Source organism: Lontra canadensis, unplaced genomic scaffold (genome assembly GCF_010015895.1).
Source record: "Lontra canadensis isolate GAN:19392208 unplaced genomic scaffold, GSC_riverotter_1.0 scaffold82, whole genome shotgun sequence".
Classification (NCBI taxonomy): domain Eukaryota; kingdom Metazoa; phylum Chordata; class Mammalia; order Carnivora; family Mustelidae; genus Lontra; species Lontra canadensis.
This window is the reverse complement of record NW_022631076.1, coordinates 9,055,455-9,082,696: the sequence shown is the minus strand read 5'-3', so window position 1 is coordinate 9,082,696 and position 27,242 is coordinate 9,055,455. Positions and strand designations below refer to the sequence as shown.

The window sequence follows — 27,242 nt, the reverse complement described above, 5'->3', positions numbered from 1 at the left end:
TTAGGAGAACTACAAGAAAACGCTCATACTGCTGTACAGGTGGGCATGGACTCGTCATCTCCCTGGAGAGGCAGGCCTGGAGCGGACCCAGCCTGAGGAAGGCTGAGGTCTGCACGTCGAGATGCCTTCAGGACCCTGGGCAGAGGCAGCAGACATGGCGTCCCACTGTACCCACAGCGGTTGTCCCCAGGCTGCAGACCGTCGTCCTTAGCGCGCTCATTCCGCACCTTCCCTCCATGGCTTCGGCAGCCCCCTCCTTAGCAGGGAGCACTGAACCACTGAGAAGCCCCAGATCCTGGGTTTCCTTTGGGTCTGAGGATAGAGTAGCTGAGTTTTACTTTTCCTGTGACATGGCGGGCAATGGCACAGAGGAGGGAATCCAACAAGCCTGGGTTCAAATTCCAACTCTTGTGCGGTAGTCATGTGGTCTTGGAGGTGTTTCTGCCTCAGTTTCCTTACCAGTAAAGTGGGGATGATAATAATAGCCCATGGGGTTCCTGGGAGAGTAAAAGAGATTATGCATATGTGGGGCTTAGGATAGTGCTGGCCCTCTGTCCATGCTCATGATACAGTGATGACTGGACTCTGCTTGGGAAAACCATGAGAGGAGTTTGTGATTTGATCTGAGCCATCCTCTGTGCCCTGATGCCCTGGCTCGGGTCCTCTGTGAAGCTCTGGGGAGCTGCGGTCAAGTCCAATCAGGGATGTCCCATGCTCCTGGATCAGGAGGCTCAATACTAAAATGTCCGTTCTTCCCAAATTGGTCTCCAGATTCAACACCATCCCAATCAAAATCCCAGCTGTCTTTTTGGTGGAAACTGGCAATCTGCTTTTGAAGTGTATCTGGAATCACAAAGGATCTAGACTATTCAAAGGGGTCTTTAAAAAGAAAAAGCCAGGGGACGCCTGCATGGCTCAGTGAGTTAAGCCTCTGGCTTTCCGCTCAGGTCATGATCCCAGGGTCCTGGGATTGAGCCCCACATCAGGGCTCTCTGCTCAGCAGGGAGCCTGCTTCCCCTTCTCTCTCTGCCTGCTTCTCTGCCTACTTGTGATCTCCCTCTCTCTGTCAAATAAAAAAAAAAATCTTTAAAAAAAGACAGAAAGAAAGAAGGAAAGAAAAAGTCGGAAGTGTAAATCAAGGGCTGGTTTTTGCTTGAGGCTTTGCTGGGAAGATGAAACGTAGTGAGAGACCCCCAGGCATGCGGGGCCATGGTTCAGAGTGCTTGGATGTGAGAGCCTGATCCCAGCGCTTCTGCTGTCAGCTTTGCCAGGTGCCCGTTCATGACCTTGAGCAGGGTACTTGCAACCTCTCTGTGGCCCAGGTTCTCTTTAAAATGGGGATAATCACAGTGCCACTGCCATGGGGCTATTATAAGGATTAAACATGGCACTCTCCTAATCAGGTACATTCCACCAATTGATCTGGAGCTCCTAAGCTAGTGTGGAAAAGACCTATATACGCGTGGCCATATCTAGTGAGGGCCACGTGCCTGGGACACTAATTACGCCCGGAAGATTCAGAGGGCGAGAATGTCATCAATGGTTTGGCAGCAGACCAGGCCATGAGAAAGCAGAACCAGATGTAGTTCTCCTATATGAACCACCCTCAGTGCCCAGGGCTGTCTACTAGATGCTGGGGTGGGAACAGAGATGGAACGGGGGGGACAGTTCTGCCTCAAGGTTCTCAGGGTCCTGCAGAAGAGATGAGACTTGAAGGGTTGTCACCCTTCCCAAAGGACGAAGTGCCAGAGCCCATGAGTCCAGCCCCGCCTTTTCCCACAGCCAGACTGGGGAAGTAAGTTGCCCCGGGGTCACTGGGCCAAAGGTTCAAGGTAGAGGAAGTTTGAAGCAAACAGGAGTGTGAAGGAAGATCAGAGGACAAGGAATTGCAAAGGTGTCCTTGGGGCCGTTGGAGAAGGCTGCTTCTGGAGCCCTGAGTTCGAGGCCGGCATCGTGGGTAGGGGACGCCCAGCAGGCTTGAGTCACCCAGGGGTAGGCTGCCAAGTTCAGCAGGACACCCCGCAGAGCCCTTTGGCCCAGGCCCAGCTCAGCCACCCCCCCGCTTGGCCCCCGGATACGCATCCACCAGGGCTGGAGCTGTTTCCTGAAAGACTGAGAAAGTGCCGGGAGCTGGAGGGGCCGCCTTGGCCGCCAGGGGCCGGGGGCCAGGTCTCTCACGGAGGAGAGACGTGTGAGGGGAGGACGTGACTGGCAGCTCTCGTTCTCAGAGGCCGGGGATTTCAGAGGAATGCGGCCAACTCCCGCTCTGAAGTTCCTACTTCAGACCCCGCCCGACTGGAGCCAAGGCCACCTCCAGTCGCCAGCCTGGAAATCAGAGAGGCACATCGCAGTCTGTGTGGGGGAACACGTCCTCCTTTGTGGCTTCTGTGAACTGGCTCACTTCCTGGTGTTCCCAAATATACCTTCTCCTTGCGGAAGGCCTTGGGTTCACCTCCAGCCAGCTTCCCCCAATCTCTGAGCCTCTTCGGCCCCACACCTGTCTGCCCACACACGCCATCCGCCCAGGAGAGCCTTGGCTCCTGGAAACGACCTCCTAGGAATGTCACGGAAACGACCTCCTAGGAATGTCACGACTCTGTCTTTGAGGCCATGAGCAGACCTAGGGGAGGAAGGGGAATTCTGTATGAACCCTGCACAATGACTCAAGCCAGGCAGGAGCACGGACATCTGTCCACGGGTAACTCCACAGGTCTGCCTTGTTGGCCCGACAACTGTGAGAGCCATACTCTGGACTGGTGGGGAAACCGAGGCAGGAGAGTCCGGGATTTGCCCCAGGGCCCTCCAGTAAGATAGAGGCAGAGCAGGGTCTAGGTCTCCTCAGCCCAGAGCTCTTTCAAACTGTGTTCATGGTTTTCATTTTCCATTTTGTTCTGTTTTCATGTTCTTCCTTCCATAGATGAATGGCAGGTTCTAGACAGGCTGGCAGGGGCCCTAAAGATCAAGAGAGGAGAGGAGAGTGGACATGTCGCCAAGTCAGGCTCCCGGCCTACCCCACCCCACCCCCTGCCCCACGATGCTGGGTGGAAACCCGCCCCATGCCTGGTCCAGTCCCGGGGGGCTCCTCATCTTTGTGTGAAGCGTCCAGCTCACTCAAGGACAAGCATCAACCCCCCGGCGTCCCCGCAGCCCAGTGCTGACTGACCTGTGGCTTTTCTATTGTACCTTTCTCTTCTTTGGAGCCTCTCTCCTGAGGGGCTTCCCTGGGTCCAGATGATTCTATTTGCATCCCACCCATTTTCCCTGATTTCCTGGAATCCCCTCTCGCTGGAAACTTCTCCAGTCACCCAAGTTGCTGTGTGGTCTGCCTGTGCCTTTAGTGGGCACTTGGCTGTTGCTAGCTGGTGTCCTTTGCTTGTCTCTCTAACAAAAATTTAGAAGACTTCATCCATTCAACATTCAACAAACGTTTGTTAAGGGTCTGTTGTGTGTTGGGTGCCCTGGGCTCTGATGGGATTCAGCAGTGAATGAAACAGACTAAATGCTTCCTGTCATGGAACTTACGTTCTAGTGAGGAAGGGGATAGGGAACATCAAGACAATAGATCAGTCGACAATTATGACAAGACTGTGGAGAGGGGTGCCTGGGTGGCTCAGTGGGTTAAAGCCTCTGCCTTCGGCTTGGGTCATGATCCCAGGGTCCTGGGATTGAGCCCCGCATTGGGCTCTCTGCTTGGCCAGGAGCCTGCTTCCCTTCCTCTCTCTCTGCCTGTCTCTCTGCCTACTTGTGATCTCTGTCAAATAAATAAATAAAATCTTTAAAAAAAAAAAAAAAGACTGTGGAGAAAGATGAAGCAGGGTACGTTGGGGGTGCAGTTTTAAATAGAGCTATTAGAAAAAGGGCATACCAAGATGACCTTTGGACAGATGTGAAGGAGTGAACCATGTAGCACAGGGAAACAGCAGTGCAAAGGCCCTGAGGTGGGAAGGCACCTTCCCCATGGAGGCACAACAAGGAGGCCAGGGGTGGACAGCAAGTCAGAGGACAGCAAGTCAGAGCTATGGCAGGGCCTGCCTTGTACGGAGATCTGTGGGCTGTCATGAAGATGCATGTCAACTCTGAGCAGGATGGGAAGTCCCAGAAGGTTTTGAGCAGGGAAGACGAGATCTGACTTAGGTTTTAGCAGGATCATCTGGGCTGCTGAGTTGAGAGTAGTCAGAAGGGGTGGGGTAGACTCAGGGAGACCAGCCTGAAGGCTTCAAGGAGAGTCTAAGTGTAGGGTGTTAGGGAATTGATGAGGGTAGAGAGACAGAGCAGAGTCGGGATCCACTGAAGGAAGAGCTAACGGGATTGGCTGAAGGATGGGCTACAGGGGCAAAGGAGAATGTTCGAGGCTTGGAGCCTGGACAACTGGAAGAGGGTCTCCTACTCCCTGAGACAGAAAGACGATGGCAGGAATAAGTGGGGAGGGTAGTACGAGCCATGAGGTGGCACTTAAAACCACCAGACTGAATGACATCTCAAGGGAATGAGGGTAGATGAGAAAAAAGGCCCCTCCCTTTAGAGCGGAACCTGGGTTTGCGTTTGTCCAGAGTCACACGTGGGTGGCCAGGGACGGGTGCTCCGGCCACCTGCGTGTCATCACAGGCAGAGTAGAGGGGACAGTCCACAGCCCCTGCACACGCACCCGCCCACCTTCCGGCTCCTCTCCCAGGCTGGCTCGGGGGCAGGGCGCCCAGGAAGCAGCTCGTGCTGCTCGTAAGTGAGGAGTCCTCTGCAGTAGGGAACCGGGGGCCGGAAACCTGGCTGCAGCCCCATCACTGCTAAACCTCTTGACATTTCATGGGAAAATGTGTCATTTTATCATTTCATTCCTTGGTGAAGCTTACATTTCAGCTTCTGGAAAATTGACGGAGAGGCTGGGATGGGATCCTAGGGCTATCTTTGCTCCGTGTGGCTTTATATAACTCAGACCTTTTCCCCACAGCCCTTTGCAACTCTGGCTTCTGTAGGTGGTGCCAATGCTATTAAGTATTTAGCGCCCACTATATTTTGTGCTGGGTATTTCTGACAAAATGTTTCCTGCCTCCATGACGATCTCCGAGTAAACAGAATCCCTTGGAGGAAGACGGCCCGGTGCGTGGCCACATACTCTAGCAGGCTGCCCGCCTCGCCCCCGCCCCCTTTTCATTGTAATAATTAGCATGGCTGAAGTTCCTCTTCATTTATCTTCTTTCCCCTAAAATTTCCTCCCAGAGGTCACAGCAGAAACACCCAACATGGAATAATGCAGTTCACAATGTCAGCCCACCCCAGGTTTATTTGAGGAGAGCGCCATCGGGTCCAGTCACTTCCAGTCACTTCTCCAGGAATATAGGGAAGGGCTTGTGGGGACGGCCGGATGCCCAGACAGCCGGTGCCCAGAACACAGGGACCGTGCTGCTTAGCCCAGCCTCGCAAATAAGAAGCCCTGGAGGGTCTCCCAGGTACCCATGCTCACACAATACCAGCAGTGGGACCCCAGGAATTGAGAACACCTGAGTTGCAGCTCCCACTCTACCCCTGCGACCTTCCCTCCTGCTCTATGGAAAATGCCATCCCCATCACCAGACGGAGAGATGTCGCCTACACCACCTAGGGATCCTTTGGGCCTGCTGACTACCCCAAGGATGGCTTTCAGCAGGGGTGTGCTAAGCACGTACCCCAGCTCAGTTCCTGTGCCCCACCCCTTCCTCCTAGAGATACACACGCAATATCGCTTGCATCTTTTGCTGCTCCTTCAACAGACTCATTCTTCCCAGCGAGGCCCAAAGCTGAAAGCGAGTGTGAGGCTCTCGAACAGTCTGAAGTCAAGTCAGGGAAGGAGTCAGCTGCCATTCCAGCCCAGCAATGATGGAAAGATGGGGTGAGCGGGCGAGCCAAGTCTGTGGGCTGCCTGAGACTCACCAGCTAAGTCCCTCAGCATAGCTCCCCCAGCAAACCCAGGCTCCCCCTATAGCACCCCCACAAGTTGGAGGAGGGCCTTAGGCCAAAAGCGGGGAGTCTTTGGCTGGTGGTCCCAGAGGTGGGCGCTCCAGCTGAGCGAGGGGGTTGACCTTTTCAGTAGCCAACTGCGTGGGGTGGTGAGCAGAGAGAAAGCTTGGAAGCAGAGGGAAGTTTGGGGACATTCCTCCCAGAATAGCTTTAAAAATAGGACAGCTTTACAAACCACCTGGGATGATTGAAAGCAGGTGGGATGGGAGCAGATGCCCTCTGGAGATGCCTGTCAGACTCGGAGTTTGCCGAACTCTGTGGGTTTTCCTGATTGTTCAGCAAATCCCAGAGTGTGGCTCAGGACATTGCTTCTCTCGGGCCCCTCGTGTATGCTGCAACGGAGTCCCTGTGTGATAGAGGAAGCCCAGGAACATCTGGGAGGGGAGGAGGGCGGAAGGGAGGGAGGGATGGTGCCCACAGATGGATGGATGGATGGATGGATGGCGTGTGGATGGAGAGTGTGGTAGACTCCAAGTTAGCGGGCTGGGGTTCTCTGGGGGCTCCATGACAAGGCACAGAAATCACAAGTGGTCAGTTTTGTCTTCGCTTCCTGTGTTGGCTTTATCTGGTGTTCCTTTCACGTCAGGAACTACCCAGGTTTTGGAAGCAAGGAGCGTTACCCTGGCGAGGTATTTTGATCCTCATCTGTGAAGAGGACCTTCTCTTTGAAAGATGGTGTGTCCAGCCGTGACTTAGTTCCCTGCCTTGGGGGAGGCCCATCTGAGCAGGGATGTAGTCCTCACAGCCAGGGTAACCGCTGCCCTGAGCACCCCCATGTCCCTCGAGCATCCCCTGTGACCTGTTGGTGGGTCTTAGCGTCTCCACCCAACCTCTCCCCACTTCTCCAAGGCCATCAGTTCCCATAGAGGCAGCTTCCTGGGGTTATGGTAACTGGCAGTGTCAAGAAATGGGCCTGTGCATCACCTTCTTATCTGGCCAGGAGTGTTTTAAAGGGGTCCCCAAGTTCAAGAAAGCCTGCCGTGCATTCTTCCGTCTAACAAAGGTGCTTGTTGGGGGAGGGGGCGTAGCATCTTAGCTTTATGTATTTAAGTTTCTTAAAATGACGTGTAAAGAGGTCCCTCTAATCTCTGGACTCTTTCAGATACGTGGGTCCTACTTTCCCCAGGACCTTATTCACTGGGAAGATGGGACCAGACCTCTTTCCTCTGAGTCCCCAACATGGGGTTCAGCATGTATAACGCCCTTATTTTGTACTCGCTTAATGATTCAGAATTCTGTGTGGGGAAGAATTTCAGACCCTCGAGAGAAACCCTATCTCTTCATGAAAGAGTATGATGTTTACAGAAAATAAGATTTTCCTCCCCGGAAAGATGGAGTCCTTGCCATCCATGTCTCGGGAAGGCCGAGCTGCTTGCCACCCACCGTGCTTTGCCAGGCGCCATCTTTTGGGCACCTGCAGTCAGTGGAACTGTGTACTTAGGGTAGAGGTGGGAACACCCCCTCCCTGAGAGACCAATTTTAATATGGCAAACATGTCCCATATTCTGGGTTTTTTTGCTTTTTTTTTTAAGTTTTTGGGGTCTCTACACAGGAAAGGGGAGTAGCTGAAGGTGGTTCGAGCAGAAAGCAGCTCATCAATGTGGGCATTGTAAAAAGGAAGAGGCCATCTCAACTTCACTAGATGCCCCCACATGCCTGCCCCCCACACTTGAACACCCGCGCCCGCAGCCCCCCAAGGCTGACTCAGGGAGAAGGACTTGGAACAGGCTTGCCGCTTTCACGTATTTGTGGCTTCTGGCGTGTTTGTAAGCACACTCTTACCATTCATTCTCTTAGGTTGCTGGTGTGAGGGACTTTTGAAGTGGGAATGGGTTCCCCCATCTCCCTGCAGGAGACAGAGACCTGCAGTGTCCTTAGGGCCGCCCTTCACACTGCTTGGGCTTCTTCTCTGACACCTGGAGTCAGGTGCCCAGCCCAGAGGTCCAGTCCATGTCAGCAGACTGCACCAACAGCCTTCCCTGCCCAGGTCCCCGGCCAGTATCCTTGTCAAAGTCCCTCATGGACTCCCAGGCCTCCTGTGATCAGTCACCCTATAAATGATTTCCCATAGTGCTACCCCATGAGAAGTATCTAAACTATCCCTGGTTTTCGTCTCTTTAAACCCCACCTATCCCTGGGGCGTCTGGGGGGCTCAGTCAGTTGAGCTTCTGATTCTTGGTTTCAGCTCAGGCCTCGATCTCGGGTCTTGAGTTCAGGCCCTGCATTGGGTTCCACCCTGGGCATGGAGCCTACTTAAAAAAAAAAAAAAACAACCAACCAACCACTTTTGCCAAGTCCGGTTTTTCTTATAAAGGGGAAGTTTCTGATCAGTGGAACTGTGCCAATGTAATTTGTAGTTGAGGTGTTACCTGTGGTTTGACTGGGAAGTTTCTGGAGAAACAATGCCTTACCCTAAAGGTGTGATGCTAATCCACGATGGCGGGTGGGGTGGTCTAGGGCAGAGGGAGTCTCTGGGATAATTCCACTGAGGCCCATGCTTCTAGGCCTACAGCCAGCCTCTCCCCCAAGGAGCAGGAATGGGTCATGTAGACCTCATAGTGTCTGTGAGAGGCAGGAGGGTTCATCATAGGACGCTGTTCTCCAGATGGGGCTCAGTGAGGGCAAGAGACCTGCCCCAGCTCGCAGAGTGCTCTCTGGACTCCCCTTGGATGCTGGCCGGGGAAGCGGAGCCTTCCGTGGTGGGCAGAGCTGGCGGCACGGGAAGGGAGACCACTCCCGGTCTTTCGGTTCCTCTTACTAAGAACATCACTTGTCACCCGGGGAACACTTCCTCCATCTGCAGCAGAGCCGGTGCCACCAGGGGCCGGCAGGGGGGTGGGGAGGTGCCAGACACGATTGGTACCTCCGGCTTCCTGCCCTTTCTTCCCACAGACCTGTGAGCGAGCTGGCGTTATTTTTATCTGGGGACACTGGCGTGGGAGGCATTCTCTCAGTGTCATCTGCTGAATGAGGTTGCGCTATCTGCTGTCCGAGGCCCCCCCAAATAAGCAGTGCTAAGCGTGCTAAGCTGTTCGCGTTTAAAAATACAGCCAGGCTGATGAAAGGTAATTTGCTCACAGTGCCGACATCCCAGCCGAAGCACGGAGCTGTCAGTTCCAACCCAAGCTTTAGCTGTACCCCAGTGGGCTTTGAAGGGCCATCGCCCATGAGGGCTCACACTTTCTTTAAAATCATAATTCTGTCTCTGTCATCCACAAGAGGGAAGACGGCCCCTGGACCCAGGGGAGGGGGGAGGTTGTGGACACTGATGCTGGGTGCGCGCTAGCCAGCAGGAACTCCAGGCTGAGTCCAGCGAGAGGGCTATTTGGCACACGGGTGTGTGACAGGGCCGTCCCCAGGAGGTTTCTAAAGACGGTTTGGGGAGTCCACCCTCATAGGCTTGGTAGAGTCCCTCTTGTTCCCCGGTGTCATCCCAGTGCCTCTGAGTCTTGCTGTGTCCTAAAAGGTTGCCCCATGGGGTACAGGAGTGGGCAGGGATTCCCCTGAAGCAGTGGCCCCCATTGGGGGCAAAGGGAGTGATTTTTCCCCCAGCATATATTTGAAAATGTCTGGAGATTTTTTTATTTTCACAACTCAGGGTGAGGGTGGGGAGCTTTGACTGGCATTGAGTGGGTAGAGGCCTACCAAGCACAGGACAGCGCCCCACAGAAAGGAATAATCCAGCCCAAAATGTCTAGAATACCAAGATTAGGCAAGCCTGCTCTAGCAGACGGAGCCTCCTCCCACCACCCAGTGTGTAGCTTGACAGGAAGCCCCTGGCCAATAAGACCATGGGTGGGGAAGTGACGGGTGCCAACTGGCAAGCTTAGGACACGTGGGTCAGTTCAGCATGTGTCTGCTGAGCCCCCTACCTTGTGCAAGGCCAGGACCCACCTGGATGCTGAGGTGCTGGGGAGCAAGGTGTGGGCCCTATCCATCAAGGCCAACCACCCTGTTTTGTAGAGTACTTTCTGTTCTCCCAGTGATTTTCTATCCATTTCTTCCCTCATTCAGTCTTCACCACCATGCACGGGCCTCATGGGACAAGTATAATCAGCCCCATTTTGTGGGTAACCAAACCCAGGTAGGCGAATAACTTGCCCAAGGTCACATAGCCCCAGAGCGGCAGGTCTTCTGGGCTTTCTGTTGGATGATTTCTTAGGAAAGATAGCACACCCTTTTCCAGTTCCAGAGCTCCCTCTTCTCTCTTGGCTCCTGTTGGACCCCATTTTGATAAGGAATCATCCCTTGCTTCCATCCACCTTCATATGAGCAGACACCTGAATAAGGACAGAAGGAGCTTCCCATCTTAGCATCTACCTTTTTCCCTAGGAAACTTCCCTTTATAACCCATTCTAGAATCATCTTATATTCATGCCCTCTCTGACCTCTTACCAAAGCCACACTCAGATCTAGCAGGGGAGCTAGGCACTGGCAGAGCAGCCAGAAGACGGCCTCCCACCGTGCCTCGACAGTACCCCCTCCCTGGCCCTCGCTGCTTCAGAGACCTCCATTCATTCGTTCAGGTACTCTGCAAATATGTTCCAAGAGCCTACTATGTGCCGGTCTCTGGATGTCTGTTGGGGAATAAAGCAGACAGAATTCCCCTGCCCTAGTGATGTTTGTGGCCCATTTGGGAGAGGCGGTCACCGGGCACATGAACCAGCAAGTGTCTGTCTCCAAATTGTGTTGTGTGCTATGAAGAAGAGTCAACGATACAGCGAAGGGGCAGGGACTGGACTAGAGGTTCTACTTAGAGAAGGCAGGAGGCTTCTGGGAGGAGAAGACAAGATGGCCAACAACTGAAGCCAGCTTTTCAAGGGTCCGAGTGTCCCCAGTCCTGGAGAGAAAAGTATGTGTGGAGACAAAAAGGATTTTTCTTCCCCAACTCTACCAGTATTTCACAGTTAACACAGCCTTCAGCAGAAATATCCTGAAGGCTTCCTCTCAAATTAAGTCATCAAGAGTCTCCAAACTGCTATTTTATACCCAGCTCTACTCTCTGCCAGATATGTGAAGGAGGCAGAAAAGAGGAGGAAGACACCAAGAGGCTTTCAGGATAGCCAAGGAAGTAAAACCTTTCATGAGACTCGTGCTAGCCAGGATGTCTGCTCCCAGTCGAGTGCTCCCCACCCCTGACCCTCCTCTGGCTCAGTAACCTTATGTCAATACCACACACTGTTCTCCCTCTGCGCAGAAGCCATCGCCCACACCTGATTCCAACTCCCACCATACGCAGGCCAAGGAGCGGGAGGTCAGATGGGCTATCCCATCACACCTGGCATGGACGTTCTTGGGGCCCAACTTGGGAAGGCCAAGGAAGCAGAAAGAGGAGAAGCTTCTACCAAGTATCTACTTGGGCCAGGAATTTTTCACTCGCATGCTGTCTAGCCCTCTCCCCTTTTCCCACATGGGGATATGAGGCCACGAGGAGTCTTGGGGCTTGCCCAGGTCCAAGAGCTAGGTGGGAATCCAATCACCCAAGCATCTCTGGTTTTTGAGCCCCTTGTGTGTACCTTTGACACACCAGTGTTTTTCAGACATTTTTAGCAACAGTGTTATTTTTTCCAAACTAGACTTCAGGCCTGTCCTCAACCATGTGAAACAGATTCAGTAGAGGGTCTGGGCCAGGGACTGAGGCTCTCCAAGTCTGCCCACCCCCCAGCCGCCAGGCATCCACCCCCACAGGTGGCCAAAGCCTCCTTGGAACAGCATAAGGGCCCCATCTGGTCTGCAGCCCAGAGCTCGTGGCTCATCTAGAAGGGCCTGTGTGCTTCCTTCAGGGATACCCCAAGCCCTGCTTTGCCGGGCACAGAGCAGACATCCAGTCCACGTGGAAAGGCGTGTTGTAATTGAGGGCGCGTTCAGACAGAGCCTGAGGCAAACAGCTTCCATCCACATCTTTGTGGAAAAGAGCAGGCACGACAGTCACTTCCACATTCATACCTCCATGTGGTCTTTATAACAGGGCCAGGAGCCAGGATCCATGGATGTAAATTTTGGCCTTCTGGACCTTGTGTCCTCCTCCATCCCAGTTCCCCTGCATGAAGCCCACCCTAGTTGTTGCCTAACTATTGTCCAATAAACACTTCAGGATACAGCTTGATAAAAGATGTGTGCACCCCCATCCCAGCTTCCCTGAGGGATAATGCCCCATAAATGTTAATGTGACTTTTGAAGACTCCGTCTATGGCAAAGTTCAAAGTCGAGGGTGGATTTGGGCTTCAGGCTGAGTCATTCTGGAATCCCCATTATAGGCCAAATCTTTTTGTGAGCATTTCAAGGGGTTTTCTCAAATTCTATAAATAGTTAAATAACGCCTGCGTAATCATCTATTTTTATCGCCAGCCTTTGAGACGGCTTCAGAAGCGATGGGGCTGCTCATTGAAAGTAAGATTTCACGTCCTCAGTTCCAGCCGGCATCCAGAGTGTGGCCTGTGGGCCCAGCCCCGAGCAATGGGATCCCAGACAGCAGTTCTGGCTGTGAGAGGGTACCCAACTTTCGAGGGAGAACCCGGTCCAGGCAGAAACTCTGCGAGCAGACCCTAGGAACCTCCAAACCTGGAAGACCTATGTTCTGTGCCCCTCTCCCCCAATCCCACTTTCCTCACATGGAAACCTCTGGCAGGGCACTTGTCCCCTGTGTGCCTTGTTCCTAAAATTGTAGAACATGGTCACCATAACCCTTTCCTAGTTAGGGAGGGCTCTCAGTGACTCCTTGGGCTTTCACACCTGTTTGTCACTCCGTCACCCTGCTGACCTTGTACCAGTCTCATAGTCTCTTTCCATTTTACAGATAAGGAAACAGAGGTGCAGACAGGCCCGATAATTGCACGGTGACCTGCCCAAACCAGACTGGTTGCCCCTTTCTTTTCCAGTCAACCTACTCCTGGAGCTCAGCACGCCCCCTCCTTCCCCACAGAGAGCCCTGCATCATGGGTAAGACCTACCTGGGCCAGGCCAGACCCCGGTGATGACATGCTTTAGAGCCCACGGCCAATCTCTGGGCAGGATGGCAGCCAGGCAGAGGGGAATCTGGGCACTGCAGAGTGACAGGTAGGCCCTCTTGTCTGGAGGGAGCTGCAGGGAAAGGCAGGGCAGAGGCAGGCGTCTGTCCTGTCTACAGGCGAGCCTTGGTGAACAGGACGCCTTTGGGGAAGAAGGAGCCCCAGAAGCCAAATCAGAGACCTGGGTCCCAGCCCTACCAGCCTTAGAAGTATGAGACGCTGTGGGAGGAAGAGGCAGGAACATTTGTAGGAAGTTCTTTGAAAAGAAAAGTGACGCGTAAATGTCGGGTGGTCCTATTACCCCAAAGTCAGCCTGGCAACCAGGGGACCTCCCACACAGTCTACTGAGTGTCTGGTTACTGAGGGCTGCCCCAGGAGACTCCAGTGAGGCTCCGACTCCAGTGAGGTTCCAACTCACCTGTACCTGGCAAGTACCTGCGGGTGTCCTCCTGAGGCTAAATGAATCCTATGCCACCCCATTCAGAGGCATTCCAGCCCATCCACTGGGGTTCCTATCTGTCCAACAGCAGCCTTCTCTGCCTGCTCAGGCTGAAAGGAAAACTTTCAGCCTCTTCTGAGGGCTTTTCAAGGCCACAGCCACAGCAGGTGCTGGCTCCCCCTCGCCTGATAATGAGGCTTCACGCCTGCAGAAGTGTGAGACAGAATTCCCACTGAATCAGCCCAACTTCTCGGCTTCTCCCCACTGCACCCCAGTGCTGCTGCTTCCCGCCCCCCCCTCATACAGATCAGCCGAGCTGAGCCAACCTGACCTGATTTTGCAAAGCCAGAAATATTCTGGGTGCTTACACCCTGAGAACCTTGGAAAATGTCTCCAGAATGTTCTAGATTCAGCTGCAAGTGGCTGATGGCTGTTCCCAGCCGCAGCTTGTTCCTTTCACCTGGAGCCAAGTGCCAGAAAGGAGGCACTCTCAGCCACAGTGCCGTGAACCATCAGTAACAGACAATGTCTGCAGAGATTTTTTTTAATTATTATTATTAATAGTTGAAGAGCTGGGATTTGGGGCATGATTTTCATCTCTACTGATTAGAGCAGATTCAAACTCACCCAATAATGTTACTCTCTCTTCATGCTTTCAGGCAGAACCCAGAGGGTGGTAGTCACCACCAACATGCAGAGAATTTGGCACGATGCCCAAGAGTGTTTCAGGCATGTGTGAAAGCCACAGCGATGGTCCCAGACCCCGGTCTGTGTTTTCAGCGGGCACCTGTTCTGTCTAGGGTCGGTCACAGCACCCCACCCACCCAGCCACAGAACTGGCCACTTGGGTCTGTCAAATCAGGAAACCCCACCTTCACATCCACGTGATTGGTCTGAGGGATGGTCACGTGACAAGCAGAGCCAATCAGAATCTGTCCCTGAGATTTGTGGTTTAGACACAAGGAGAGAGGGAGGTCTGTCTTCCTTTGGCTCACAAGCCATTATGATAGAGATTGGGGGCTACTGACCCCCATCTTTGGCTTTTGCCATTACAAAGGGAGACTCTGGCAGGAGAGACAGTGGTCTATATGCACAAAACCGAGACAGGCAGAGGCAAGAGTGGGGAGGGCCAACTCTGGCATCGTTGTTTGTGCCCCCGGGAATCAGCTATGTTCTTGGACACCCCCCCCACCCCTCCTGTAAGGCAATTCAGGCCATGTGCTAGTTGGAGATGGCTTTGGTATCACATGGGTGGATCTCTGGTCCATGCTTCAGGGAAGTCAGGGCTACTCAGGGAAAAGTCCAGCCAGGAGTGGGAAAGGACATGTCCAAAGGCAAGGAGCCGTACAGGGCCCAGCAGACATCAGAAATCAAGGCAAGCAATCAGTCGTGGGGTGGAGGCTGCAGCCCCAGGCTCATACCAGTCTCTGGGGTGCCTTCTCCCTCCGGATGAGATGGGAAGCCGTAGCAGACTGCGGCGGGAGCCCGAGGTCAGATTGTCGCTGTTCCGGAGTCGAGGTTTTGCGGAATCCCCAGGGCCAGACCTCCATGCCTAACAAGACTGAGCCAAGACTAGCAGCTGTGGCCACGCTGTGGCCATGATACCCAGCTGTGGGTGCAGCTGGGTGAGCACACCTCTTAGCAGGGGCTGCACCCACAGCCTGCCAGAAGGATGGGGGCAGAGGCCAGTGGCCAGGTCTGGGGCCAGCTTTGGTGGACAGAATGACTCAGGTTGCAATGACCAAGAGGTCTCTCTGCCACTTGTTAAAATCCTAGTGTGCACCAGATACATTGCATATGCCACTCCTTGAAGCTAAGAAGGTCTCTCTGACGTAGTCATGTTCCTTCCATGGGTGGTCCTTCCACGATGCTGCCCCGAGTAGGTGTGCTAAGGGCAGGGTGTGGAAGCTGCCCAAGAAGGACTACCCAAGACACAGATGCCTACCAGATGGCCCCTCCTCCCTTCTCCTCCTCTCCTGACCCAGGACTGTGATGAAAGCAAGCCCACCCAGCCTCAGCCCTCTCTCCTTACCAACTCTGCCCAGCCGTGTGTCCTGATCCCTGGCTCCCAGCCCCATTTCATCCTCCTGCCTGGAGCTCAGGGATCTGTTCGTTATTCAATCACAGAAGATGGGCTTGTTGTCACACCGATCAGTTCTTTTGGTCCTAATCACAGAAACTAACTCGAGGTGGCTTAACTTCCCCAAATCCCTTTTCATAGGGATTCAGAGGGGTCTCGTGGAACCTGAAGGTCCCAGGAAAGGACAGAAAATGGCACGCCCAGGATTCTCTGTCTCAGGCCAGGGAAGATTGATCTAGCAAGTCTTTAGGTTCCCCTCCAGACCAGCTCTAGGTTTGGGAATTCCCCTGCCTCTGTCCCTGGGAGGGCTGTTACTTTAGAGACGTAGTTGGGGGAGGCCTCCCGGAGGAGCTGACACTGAAGCGGAAACCTGAAGGAAGTGAAAGTTTGAGCCAAAGAAAAATAGAGCACCTCCTATTTGAAAATGATTTTTGTCTTTCCAATATAAAGAATTCCATCAAATCCTCCTGTTCAGCCCTCCAACCAAGGGACACAGAGGAGGACCAAGACCTACTCACTGCTGCTGGGCTGTCACCAGCTCCTCAGCCCCTGTCCCTCCCACATCTCATCCCAACTTCTCCAGGAAAAAGAAACTTCCTGCCAGAAGTAAATAAAAGTGCACTTTCTCCTCCCCGCTGGGGAGATGGCAGCCGCAGCCACCTCTCCGCCCAGAAACAAACCAGAGTCGCTGGGGATATAGAGTGTGGACGGGCAAATTTCCCTGGGTCATTTGTTTTCAAAGAAGGAGAAGGAAACGATGGTGAGGTTGCAGGGATCAGAGGGGCCGTCCATCGACTCTGGAAAGTGTCAGAATACAGTGTGATCCTTGTGCCTTAACCCCTCCCTCCGCTGGTTTGCTGGGAGCAGCATCTCCCCGAAGTGGCTGGCTGGGGGCGGGGGGTGGGGTGTTTTCCCCCTATGCCTGGGCGCAGCTGTTTTTGGCTTGACCACAGGACTCTATCATGCCAGAGTTCATGTGGTTATCCAGAGCGGGGGAAGAATTTCCCAGCATGCCTTGAGAAACCTGAGCCACTGAATGGCTTTCAGGGTTTATTGATGTGGTCGGTGCAGGAAATAGCAGTACGTCAATAAATAGTTTTAGGCAGGAAACAGGGCTTAAATGGTAGCCTTCAAGTTGGGGGAAAAGCACTAGGGGTTGCAGGGAGGGAGCCTGCCGGTCAGATGAGAACCCAGAGCCAAATACCCAACTTTGAAATGGTTGCCACCAATCCGAGGCCCCTTGCTGGTTCTGGATGCAAGAGGCTGATGTTGAAGGTAGAGCAGAGACCCAGGGGACGGCTGGTTTCGGCTGGCAGAAAGGAGCTCGTTGTTCCAGAGGAAAAGCTTGCAGCCTACAGCCTGTGTGCCCAGAGGAGACACACAGCTAGTTTGTGGTGGCCTCAGAGCTGGGCCTGTTCACAACCCATTTCCTCACACTTCCAGTGAAAGTCAATGCTAACCTGTAGATCACTCCGGGAACTCCTCTGTCCTCATAAAAAAAAAAAAAAAAAAAAAAAAATCAAGGAAAAGGGTCAACAAACCACCAATTTCTTCCCAAGTAACTGCTTTTCTGATTATAAAACATGTTCACAGAAAAACAGAGACATTCAGAAGATAACAAAATGTAAAAAAATAAAGGTGATTCATAAATCCATACAAAGTAGACTTTCACATTTACTGAGAAACAAGGACAGTTCATACCTTGGATGTTTCTCATCTTTTTCCTTTAAAAAAAGAAATCGTGGGGTGATTTTTAGATGAGATTCTAATTCTGATCTAATCATTCTAATCTTGGATGAGATTGCAGAGTACAACGCAATTTTGTTTTCACTTTCCTCACTTAGTGTCATAGAGCCATTTTCCCCAGCTGTTATAAACTTCTCAAAAACATATAATTTTTAATGGGTGCAAGGATTATCATTGACCTAATCATTCCCCTATTGTGGGATACTTACGTTGTTGAATTGTGTGTGTTAAGCTTATTTTTCCTGTTACATTTAACTATTGCCTTATGGTAATTATCCCAAAATGTAATTACTAGATCAGACAATAAGAACACTTCGAAGACTTATTTTAAGATTTTTTTATAAAAATATAACAAATTTGCACTGCGCATATATGAGAGTGTCTGTTTCCCTCCATCCTCCCCAGGATTGACAATTACAGGTTTTTAATAAATTAAGATAGTAAGTAGGAAGAAAATAGTATTTTCATTCATTCGAATGCTACAGAGATTTAATTAATTTGTTTTCATTCATTTATCAGCAATTTATGTTTTGATATATGAATTGTCTTTTAATGGCCTCTCCCCATCTGTCCATGAGGGATTTAGTATTTTTATTACAAATCTGATCAAGCTATTTATAGGTTAAAGCTCTTACCCTTTGTCACATTCATTGTGGACATTCCTCCCAGAATGTTAATTGCCTCCTAAATGTGTTTGCAGTATTTTGATGCATTTCTTTTTTGTGTGGATGTAGAAAGCCCCCCCTCCATCCAGAAATGTGATTCTCTATCAAATTCTTATGGTTCATCTTCTTGTTTTCTTTAACATTTACCTCTTTATTCCATCTGGCATTCATTTTAGGGCTCAGTGTGAAGGAAAACTCTGAATTATTACCCCCCTTCTCCCCCGCCCCAATACTTAGACAGCTGTACCTGCAGTGAATAATGCTCCCTTTGCCGCTGATTTGTGGTCCTCTGGGGACCATGTGATGAGTCCTTATGGACGCTGAGTGTGTTTCTAGGCTATGGGATCTAGCTGTCCACTCTGATGTCAGTTCCTCACCCTTTTCATTAGTAAAGCTTTAGGATAAATGAAATATAATACAACTCTTTACAGTTTTGATTTTAGCTATTTCCCCCATTACTCTTTTGTTTTTCAAAGATATGATGGGAAAGGGGCAGTGGGAGAGGTTGAGAAAGAGAATCCAGCAGGCACCACACTCAGCACAGAGCCCAAGGTGGGGCTCAATCTCACAACCCTGAGGTCTTGACCTGTGCAGAACTCAAGAGTTCCAAGACACCTGACCAACTGAGCTACCCAGGTTCCCCCTCCCACTGCCTCATTACTCTTTCAGATTACTTTTAGGATTATTTTTTTCAAGCCTCCATTCCCCCTTTCCCTCTAAAAATTCCCCCTGGATTATGGAGTACAAACTGGAGTTACACCTGTGAATTATTTCAAAGAGAATCAGCATCTTTATAATACTGTCTACCCATTAAGGAATATTATGTGTTTCTTCATTCGTTGAAGACTTTGTCCAAAATCTCACAGTTTGGTTTAGCGATTTTCTTCATAGAAATTTTGCACATTCCTAAATAATGTTAGGTAAGTGTTTTTATTGCTTTAATAAATGAGTTTTGGTGCACTAAAATATCTCACTGCTGAATCCTATCATTTAAAAAGCTGTTGATTTTTGTATACTGATTTTGCATCTAAATACACTTATTAATTAATTAGTGGCTAAATGCTCGTGCTAATTCTAATCTTTATTAGAGAGTTCTCTTGGGTTTTTCATTTGTGTAATCATATCAAATCATTTATCTCCTTCCTTCCAAGGGTCATGGAAGTTGCTACAATTTTCTAATCAGGCCTATTGATGTAATATATTATGTTCATAGATTTCATAATACTAAATCATCCTTGCCTTTCTGGGATAAAATCTACTTGGTTATAATAGATCCATTTGCTAGCATTTCATTTAGAACTTTCATATCTACTCAGATTAGAAAGACAAGCCCATAGACTTTCTTGTTTGTAATTTCCTGTCAGGGAAAAATTCATCTTTTTTCTGTTCTAGATCAGTCTACATAGCAGAACAGCCATATAATTTTTTGAAAATTTAAATCAACTTACCTATCAAAATCATAAGTTTAGAGATCTCCTAATTCAGAACTTTTCATTTTGTTTTATGATTTTTAGTTTTTTCTGGCCTTTTATTGATTTTTTTTAGTAAAGTTTGATGATACTTATTTTTTAAAACATTCCCTATTTTATCGTTTTTTTCCAAAATCATCAGCATAGAGTTGTAAATAGCTTTTATTGTACTTTTTTTTTCTACTATGTCTCTTTTTAATATTTTGATCGTATTTCTCATTTTATTTCCATTTCTTGATTTTGCAAAATTTCTTTTCTCTGTTTTCTAATTAATTAGTTTCTGGCTTTATCTGTATTACATCCTTTCATATACTTCCTTAGTTACTGGTGGCTTTCTAAATTTTTTAGTCAAATGTATAGATTAACAGTAGTCAGTAGAAGTATGGGATCCACATACGTAATTTTTTTTTTAAGATTGATTTATTTATTTGAGAGAGAGAGGAGCATGAGTGGGAGGGGGCAGGGGGAGAGGGTGAGAATTTCAAGCCAATGCCCCAGTGAGCGTGGAGCCTGACACAAGGCTCAGTCCCAGTACCCTAAGATCATGACCTGAGCCAAAATCAGGAGTCAGATGCTTAACTGACTGAGCCACCCTGGCACCCCGGCATATATCATTTCAAATTTAATAATATATTATTTTACCCAGTATATCCAAAATTTCAGCATGTAATTGATATTTTTAAAATAGGAGATATTTTACATTCTTTCATACTAAGCTTTCAAAAACTCCTATCTCTTTTACACTTAGAGAATATCTCAGTTTGTATAGGCACATTTCAAGCACGCAGTAGTTCTGTGTGGCTAGTGGCTACAGTATTGGCCAGCATAGGTTTAGATCATATATTTGCTTCCCTTTGTAATACCCAAAATAGTTAAGGCTATAAATTTACCTCTCGTTATAGCTTTGACCACATCCCACAAGTTCTTAAAATTCTGTATTTCCTAATCTATTATCATATATTTGATTATATCTTAATTCCACCTGTCTTTGGGAGACTTTTTTTCCTTTTAGGTGGGAGGGGGCAGAGGGAGAGAGAGAATCTTAAGCAGGTTCCGCACCCAGCATAGAGCCCAACATGGGGCTCGATCCAAGACACTGAGATCATGAACTGAGCTGAAATCAAGAGTTAGACACTTAAACCACTGAGCACCCCCAGTCACCCCCTTTGGGAGACTATTTTGAAACATCCAAGTAGTTGGCTACTTTTTAATTGTTCTTAATTCTTGGCCCAAGTATGTAACCTAGAGATTTCTGTGCTTTGAAATTTAGTGTGAATCACAGCTTACATGAGGTCAGTTTCAATTTAGTCTTATTAATTACATTACTTAAATCAGCTAAGTAGTTAAATTTTGTTAGTCAGCCATCAAATACTAGCAGTTTCATTTCCAGAAGCTCTTCTTCCTGTTTTCTCCTTATGTTTCAATAGCTTTTGTTTTATGTATTTTGAGTCTATGCTACACAGCATATAATCTTTTTTTATCTATTATGAATGTAATTTTATTTGTATGTAACCTTTTTATCTTATTTAATGGTTGTTATCTTGAAAACTACTTTGATTTTACTAGCGCTTTAATTTTTTTGCCCACAATTATTTTTACCCATCCATTTATTTTATATATCCTGTTTTCAGTTCTGCTAATGGTTACTAGTGTTTACTTTTAATACTTTTAAAGGTATACTTTAACTTCTATGATTACCATACTTAAGAAAGAAGCAATAACTTCTGAATCCTTCTGGTCTTAATTATGAAATGTGTATGCTTTACCATCTTCTGTTCCTCTCCCACTAGTACATATCAGTCCTCAATGAGTTAATCTTAGATTATTAAATCACTACTACTATAAAATTATTATTCAAATAACACTTAAAGATTTAATAACTTCTCTTTCAAGGGCTATTTTCGGCTTTTGAGTCTGTCTTACAACCAAAGCTATAATTACTTATTTTGTTAAGTCTGTAAGTCTACCTGGTTTCCATTTTCACTTCTGGTCCTTCTATACCATGATTTCCTCAAACTGAGTCTAAATTTAGTTGGCTAGGCATGCATTTAAGAAAGTTTTTAAATTTTGAATTATTTTTCATTGTGGGCAAAGAAATCACCACCTAAGTAAGATTTACCATTTCAGCTGGTTATATGTGTATAGTTCAGTCATGTTAAATATAGTCACATTGTATACACCCAACCTCCAAAACTTTTTCATCTTATGCAACTGAAACTCTAGCCCATTAGACAATCCTCCAGTCCCCTCTCTCCCTGGCCACCGACAACCACCATCCTACTTTCGTTTCTGTGATTTTGACTTCTCTAGATGCTTGTGTAGGTAGAATCATATGGTATGCGTTCTTCTGTGGCTAGTATCTTTCAATTAGCATAATGTCCTCATGGTTTACCTGTGTTGTAACATATGTCAGAGTTTCCTTCCTTTTTAAGACTGAATAATATCCCATCGCATACACTTACCACATTTTGTTCATCTATTGGTGGGACATTTGGGTTGCTTTCCCCTCTGGGCTCTTATGACTAGTGTTGCTATGAACACACATATACAAATAGCTCTTCAAGACCCTGCTTTTAGTTCTTTGAGGGATATAACCAGAAGTGGAATTGTTGGATCATAGGGTACTTCTATTTTTAATTTCTTTTTAAAGATTTTATTTATTTATTTGACAGACAGAGATCACAAGTAGGCAGAGAGTCAGGCAGAGAGAGAAGAAGGGAAGCAGGCTCCCCGCTGAGCAGAGAGCCCGATGAGGGGCTCAATCCCAGGACCCTGGGATCATGACCTGAGCCGAAGGAAGAGGCTTTAACCCACTGAGTCACCCAGGTGCCCCTATTTTTAATTTTTTAAAAGACTGCCATACTGTTTTCCATGGCGGCTATGACAGTTTGACTTTTTTTAAGATAAGCAAGTAGGTAGGACTTTGAAAAACCTTTGCTTATTATGTAAGATGCGTTTCTCCTGCTTTCACTCACAGCTGTGTGTGTTCTTTCCCCCACAGACAAGGGAAGATGTTGTCTCAGTGTCTCTGAATTTTAACATCAAATACAGAAATACAAGGCCAACCATATTTTTGTTCCTTTGTAAGAAACCTAGGGGTTTCCCGCCCCCTTCAAAGCTGTTTTTAGAATTTTTCTTTTTCTTGAAATTCAAAAAGAAAATTCTCCTGCTAAGTATCCATGATGGGGTTCCGGGAGGCTGTGAGCCCTTTCTGCCTGAAGAATGTGTTCTTCTTTGGCTTTTGGTTTTCAACTCAAAGTGTTTCCCTCTGCTCTCTTTAGTCCCTGTGTTCTGGGATCCTTTTGAAAGCCTCTATAATTCACAGGTCAGACGCCCGTCCACTCAGTCTTCTCCTCTTCCTCTTCTTTTTCATCTGTTTATCCTTGTCTTCAACTTTCTGGCTGTCTTATGTGGGACTTTTTCTGCAGCGCACATTCTGTCCTTCACTGCCTCTGGCTCATGCTCTCGTGTCGCTGTGTACCTCTCGTTCCCACCGGTTATCCCTGAAAGGCCTCTTACACTTCTTCTCAGTGGGGGGGCTTTTAGCGAGTTGAGCGTCCCTTCTTTCGAATGCTTCTCCACGTGTCACAGAATCCATGCTGTTGTTCTTATGGACCTAAAAGCCCACACATTTTATGCTGGAGTTTTTAATTTTATTTCTTCTTGGTATATTGTTATCATTTTCAAAGCTATGCATTTCCATTCTGTCTTCGGGGTAGCTAGCAGCCCCCTACTCTGTTGTGCAGGATTTTCCCATAGATGGCGTATTGCTTTTCTCATCCCTTACCCTGGAATGATGAAGGCTCGGTTTGGTTTGGGGGTTAGCTGTATGGGTCGACGTTGGACTTCTCAATGTCATCCTGTGGCACCATAGAGTCTCCCTCTCCGTGGGGGGTTTCGTGTGCACGACCCAAGTTTGATTTCCAACATTTAGCAGGTGTTTGGTTTTCTAGTGCATGTTGCTAGCCCCAAACAGAGTCCTCTCTTGACACCACTGATTATCAAGAGGAAATTGAGTCAAGCTGTAGTTCTTTGACCAGATGCGATTATTTTTTTAAAACTCTGGTTTCTGATATGCACTGCCCCAAGCCTTTCCCTGCCCGAGAGGGCTTTGCCTGAGAGCAACACACCTCTGAGCGCACAAGGTCCCTTTTGGCCCCCAGATCTGCAGGGACCAGAGCAAGAGCAGTGCTGCTAGGAGCTGTCTGGGTGCACAGGACGAGGTTTGCAAGTAATCCCAGACTGCCTACCAGCCAGGGGCCCATGGGAAGAGGCTGAAGGTCAAGCTACCTACTACTCTATCTACCCCTAACCTTTGGTATTCTGGGTGGGAGGCCAAGCTGCTCTGGGGAACTAGAGCTTCTTGGTGATAGCACTTGTGTTCTTGGTGTTACCTCCCCAGTCTGGGGAGGAGGCTGCTGGTGAACTGTTATCTTCCTTCTCGGCGTTGTTGTGGGGCTTTCTGCTTCTACATGTGCCTGCTTGGGTATTTTTATAGGAGATGGGAAAAGGACAAATCAGGCCCTGGTGAGGGGCCCCATTTGAACTCCCAAGTCGACACCTATAAAAGCCTGGAGGTGTGGTTCTCAGCCATGGCCGCACACTGGAATCACCTGGACGGCTTTCACACATGACCAGTGTCCAGCCTCCCCCCACCCCGCCAGCCCGTGGCCAGCTACACAAGCCTCTGTGCAGCGGAGTCTAAGCCTCTATAGCTTCGAAGTTCCTCTGGGTGACTCCAGTGTCACCCAGAGGCGAGAACCTTTAACCCAGATTCGAGAGCAATGGTAGAGCTTGGGTTCTTACTCAGATTCTAGTCCTAAGTGACCTTGGTCCAGTCTTTTAACCAGTTTGTGCTTCAGTTTCCCCCATTCTACAATGAGAATGCTAATGCCTGCCTCTGCTCTGACCATGTAAGGATATAGTGGGATAAACACAGGCTGATGATGATGGAACTACCTAAAGACTCATGACTTCAAGGCCAGCAGTCCAGGACCCTTTGTAGGCCTTAGGGTGGTGGGTAAGGTCATTAACTCATTCTCAGGTACCTAGAGAATGACAGGGCAGGCCCTGTGGGATCCCTGCTCCAGGCTCTATACTAGGAAGGAGACCCCACTACTTTTGGAGTTCCTGGCTAAAACCAGGGGACTCTTCTAGGGGCACTGGCCTCTCTCAGACTCCAGGGTGGGAGCGCTCCGGGCACTGGCACACTACAGTTGTACACGGGAGACATTTCAGTGGGAAGTGAGTGGAGAGGCAGGAGGCCCAAGGGTCGGTGTGGGGCCTGTGAGATCTGTGAGCTTGAGTGGACTTCCAGGGGTAGTACGAACAAATGGCTTAGTGGAAAATTCAGACACAAAGTGAGTAAGAGCTTAGGCTCTGAGGTACTATGTTTCCATGAGAAAAGAAGTGGGGAAGAAGCTTGGTTTCCAGAGTAGGCAGGTCTGGGTTCAAATCCCAGCTCTACCATTACCACGTAGCCATGGGCAAGTTGGGTAACTTCTCTAACCCCAGATTCGTCATCTCTAAAATGGGATAATAGTAGGACCTGCCTCATGGGATCACTGCGACGATTACATGAGACGTTACAGTTCAGGTCCTTGGTTCAGTGTCTGGTGCGTAAGGAGTGGGCTGCCGCCGCTCTCCTTTTCTACACACACACTTTAAACTGGTGAAACTCTGACATGTATAAGCCATAACCCAGACTCACCAAAAGCAGGAACTGGAGGGACATCTCTTGGAGATCTTCTCTTCCAGCCCCAAATTGGCCAGCCAAGGAGGCTGAGGCCCCATCTGACCTTTGAGGTTTCCAGATACCCCTTCCACTACATAAGGGACAGACATTAAGTAAGTCTTCCAAGAAGATCTTCCTTCTCTGGAGATTCCAAGATTCAGGCATCCAGGAGAGTACTCAGCCAAAATACATGGTTAGGAGAGGTACTGGATGGTGGGGATGGCATGTGGCATGTTCTACATCCTGTTCCATCCCGTGTCCTATTCCTCTTGGTGGCACAGTCACCCAGACCCAGAATCTTGTTGTCATCTTTGAGTCTTCCTTTTCCATCAACCCTGAAATCCATCACATGGCGACTCTTTATCTTGGCAATGTCTCTTGTGCCCATCCTGTATCGGGCAGCTAGTGCGGCTCAACGGACAACCCCAGAAATCCTCGTGGCATGCGGTGTTGTGTTATAGTTACATTATGTGTGTGCGGGCTGGCTAGGGGCCACCTGATCTCATCTAGACTAGGGTGGGGCCCTGCTTCACATGTCTCTCGTCTTCCCTTTGGGACCATCAGACCGGCCCACAGATGGTCTCTCATGCCAATGGGAGAAACACAGGAGAGTAAGCATGGCTACATAAGGCCTCTTAAGGCCTCAGATCAGGCGCCCCCGCCCCCGTCACTTCTGCTGCAATCTGTTGGCCAAAGCAAGTTATATGGCCAAACCCGAAGAGTAGAGGTAGAAGAAATGTGTTTCTGAATATAATCTAAACTACCACAGTTTCTTCTCTCTCGAACTCCAGAGAGTGTAGTTCCATTCAGCCTGCACTTTGGTGGGGGCTGCCTTCTTGCCTCTGCATCCATGCCATATTACCCTTGTTTGGAGCATAGATGTGACCGTGGCCTTTCATGACCCATCCAGAACCTTCTCTGCCAACCATCCCAGAATGCAGTTCCTTGGCTGGATTCAATTATCCATACTCTAGCCCCTACCCTCTTTCTCAGCCCTGCCTCCGTTTTTTTTCCCATCTACACCACCTGTGTAGGACCCAGACTGCATTCTACCTCCCTATTTCCCAAACATCCACGTTACCCTCCCCACATCGTTGTTCTCTCCACCTGAAATGCCCCACATTCCTGGGTCAGCATCCAGCTCTTCCGTGGCCTTGATTTCCCATTCATAGTGACAATGTCTGCCTCTGAGGTCCCAAAGTCCTTTCACCTGGACCCCACAGTGGCTTTGTTACCTTCTCTTGTATCACAGTTATCAGTGAACGTGTCATTTCCTAGTCCTTAATACAGTGCCTGGCACACAATGGGACAATAGTGCTGTTAAAGAGGATGAATGAAAGTTTCGATGCCCCTAGCAGACAGGGGCCTTAGCTGTCTCTAGCCCAGTGCTCAAGCCACTGTGGGCCTCAGTCACTGATCGCTGACGTGCAGGGCAATGCTCTGGTTCCCTCCCTCATGCAGAGGGCATGCACTGGGGATTGGCAAAGGGAGGTGGTTTAGGCACACGGAGTTGAATGGAAGAGGTGATAACTCTGGGAAAGGTGTCATCGGCCCTTCATCTCACTCCCCCACCTCAGCATGAGGGCCAGTGCGGCAAAGCTGAGGGACCCCCCCAATCTAGGAACTGAAGAAGAGGTGCTGTGGCCAAAAGTCACGGTGGCCCCTGCTACCCACAAGTGAGTGCCCCACCCTCACACACCAGCCAAGGGTCACCCATCCCACCTTCCTTAAAGCCTGGAGTTTACCAGTTGTCTGAAGCCGGCCCTTAGATGGCAGGCGCCACAGCGACGAAGCAGGCTGACCCCAGCAAGGCTGACTTGGTCTCTTGTGCCTCCACAGAAGGACTTCACCGTCCGGGAAGAGCTTCAGCAGCAGGACGTGGAGCGCTGGCTCGGCTTCATCACCTTCCTGTGTGAGGTGTTCGGCACCATGCGCAGCAGCACGGGCGAGCCCTTCCGCGTGCTCGTCTGCCCCATCTACACCTGCCTCAGGGAGGTAAGAGACCCGCCTGGCTGTGCCTGCTGCCGTGCCAGGGCACACCACCCTAGAATGCCTGTTAGCAAAACTCCAAAGGGCCGGGAAAGCTTCGAGGCTCGTACCACCTGGCGGGA

At 49.5% G+C, this 27,242-nt stretch overlaps 1 protein-coding gene and 1 long non-coding RNA gene across 5 annotated transcripts in view; one reads left to right on the top strand and one right to left on the bottom strand.

The window, feature by feature from the left end:
• Nucleotides 1-27,242, top strand: part of CTIF (cap binding complex dependent translation initiation factor) — a 208,803-nt gene that overhangs the window by 144,892 nt on the left and 36,669 nt on the right. For all 4 annotated transcript variants that reach the window (XM_032882550.1, XM_032882549.1, XM_032882548.1 and 1 more), the window contains one exon: nt 26,971-27,126. In XM_032882550.1, the coding sequence (XP_032738441.1) occupies nt 26,971-27,126 (156 nt within the window). The remainder of the gene's footprint in view (nt 1-26,970; nt 27,127-27,242) is intronic.
• LOC116882241 lies at nt 1,004-27,064 on the bottom strand. Its single transcript, XR_004385594.1, has 3 exons — nt 26,969-27,064; nt 5,031-5,040; nt 1,004-1,017 (listed from the first exon to the last, which is right to left on the bottom strand). It is a non-coding gene; the product is annotated as an uncharacterized LOC116882241 (long non-coding RNA).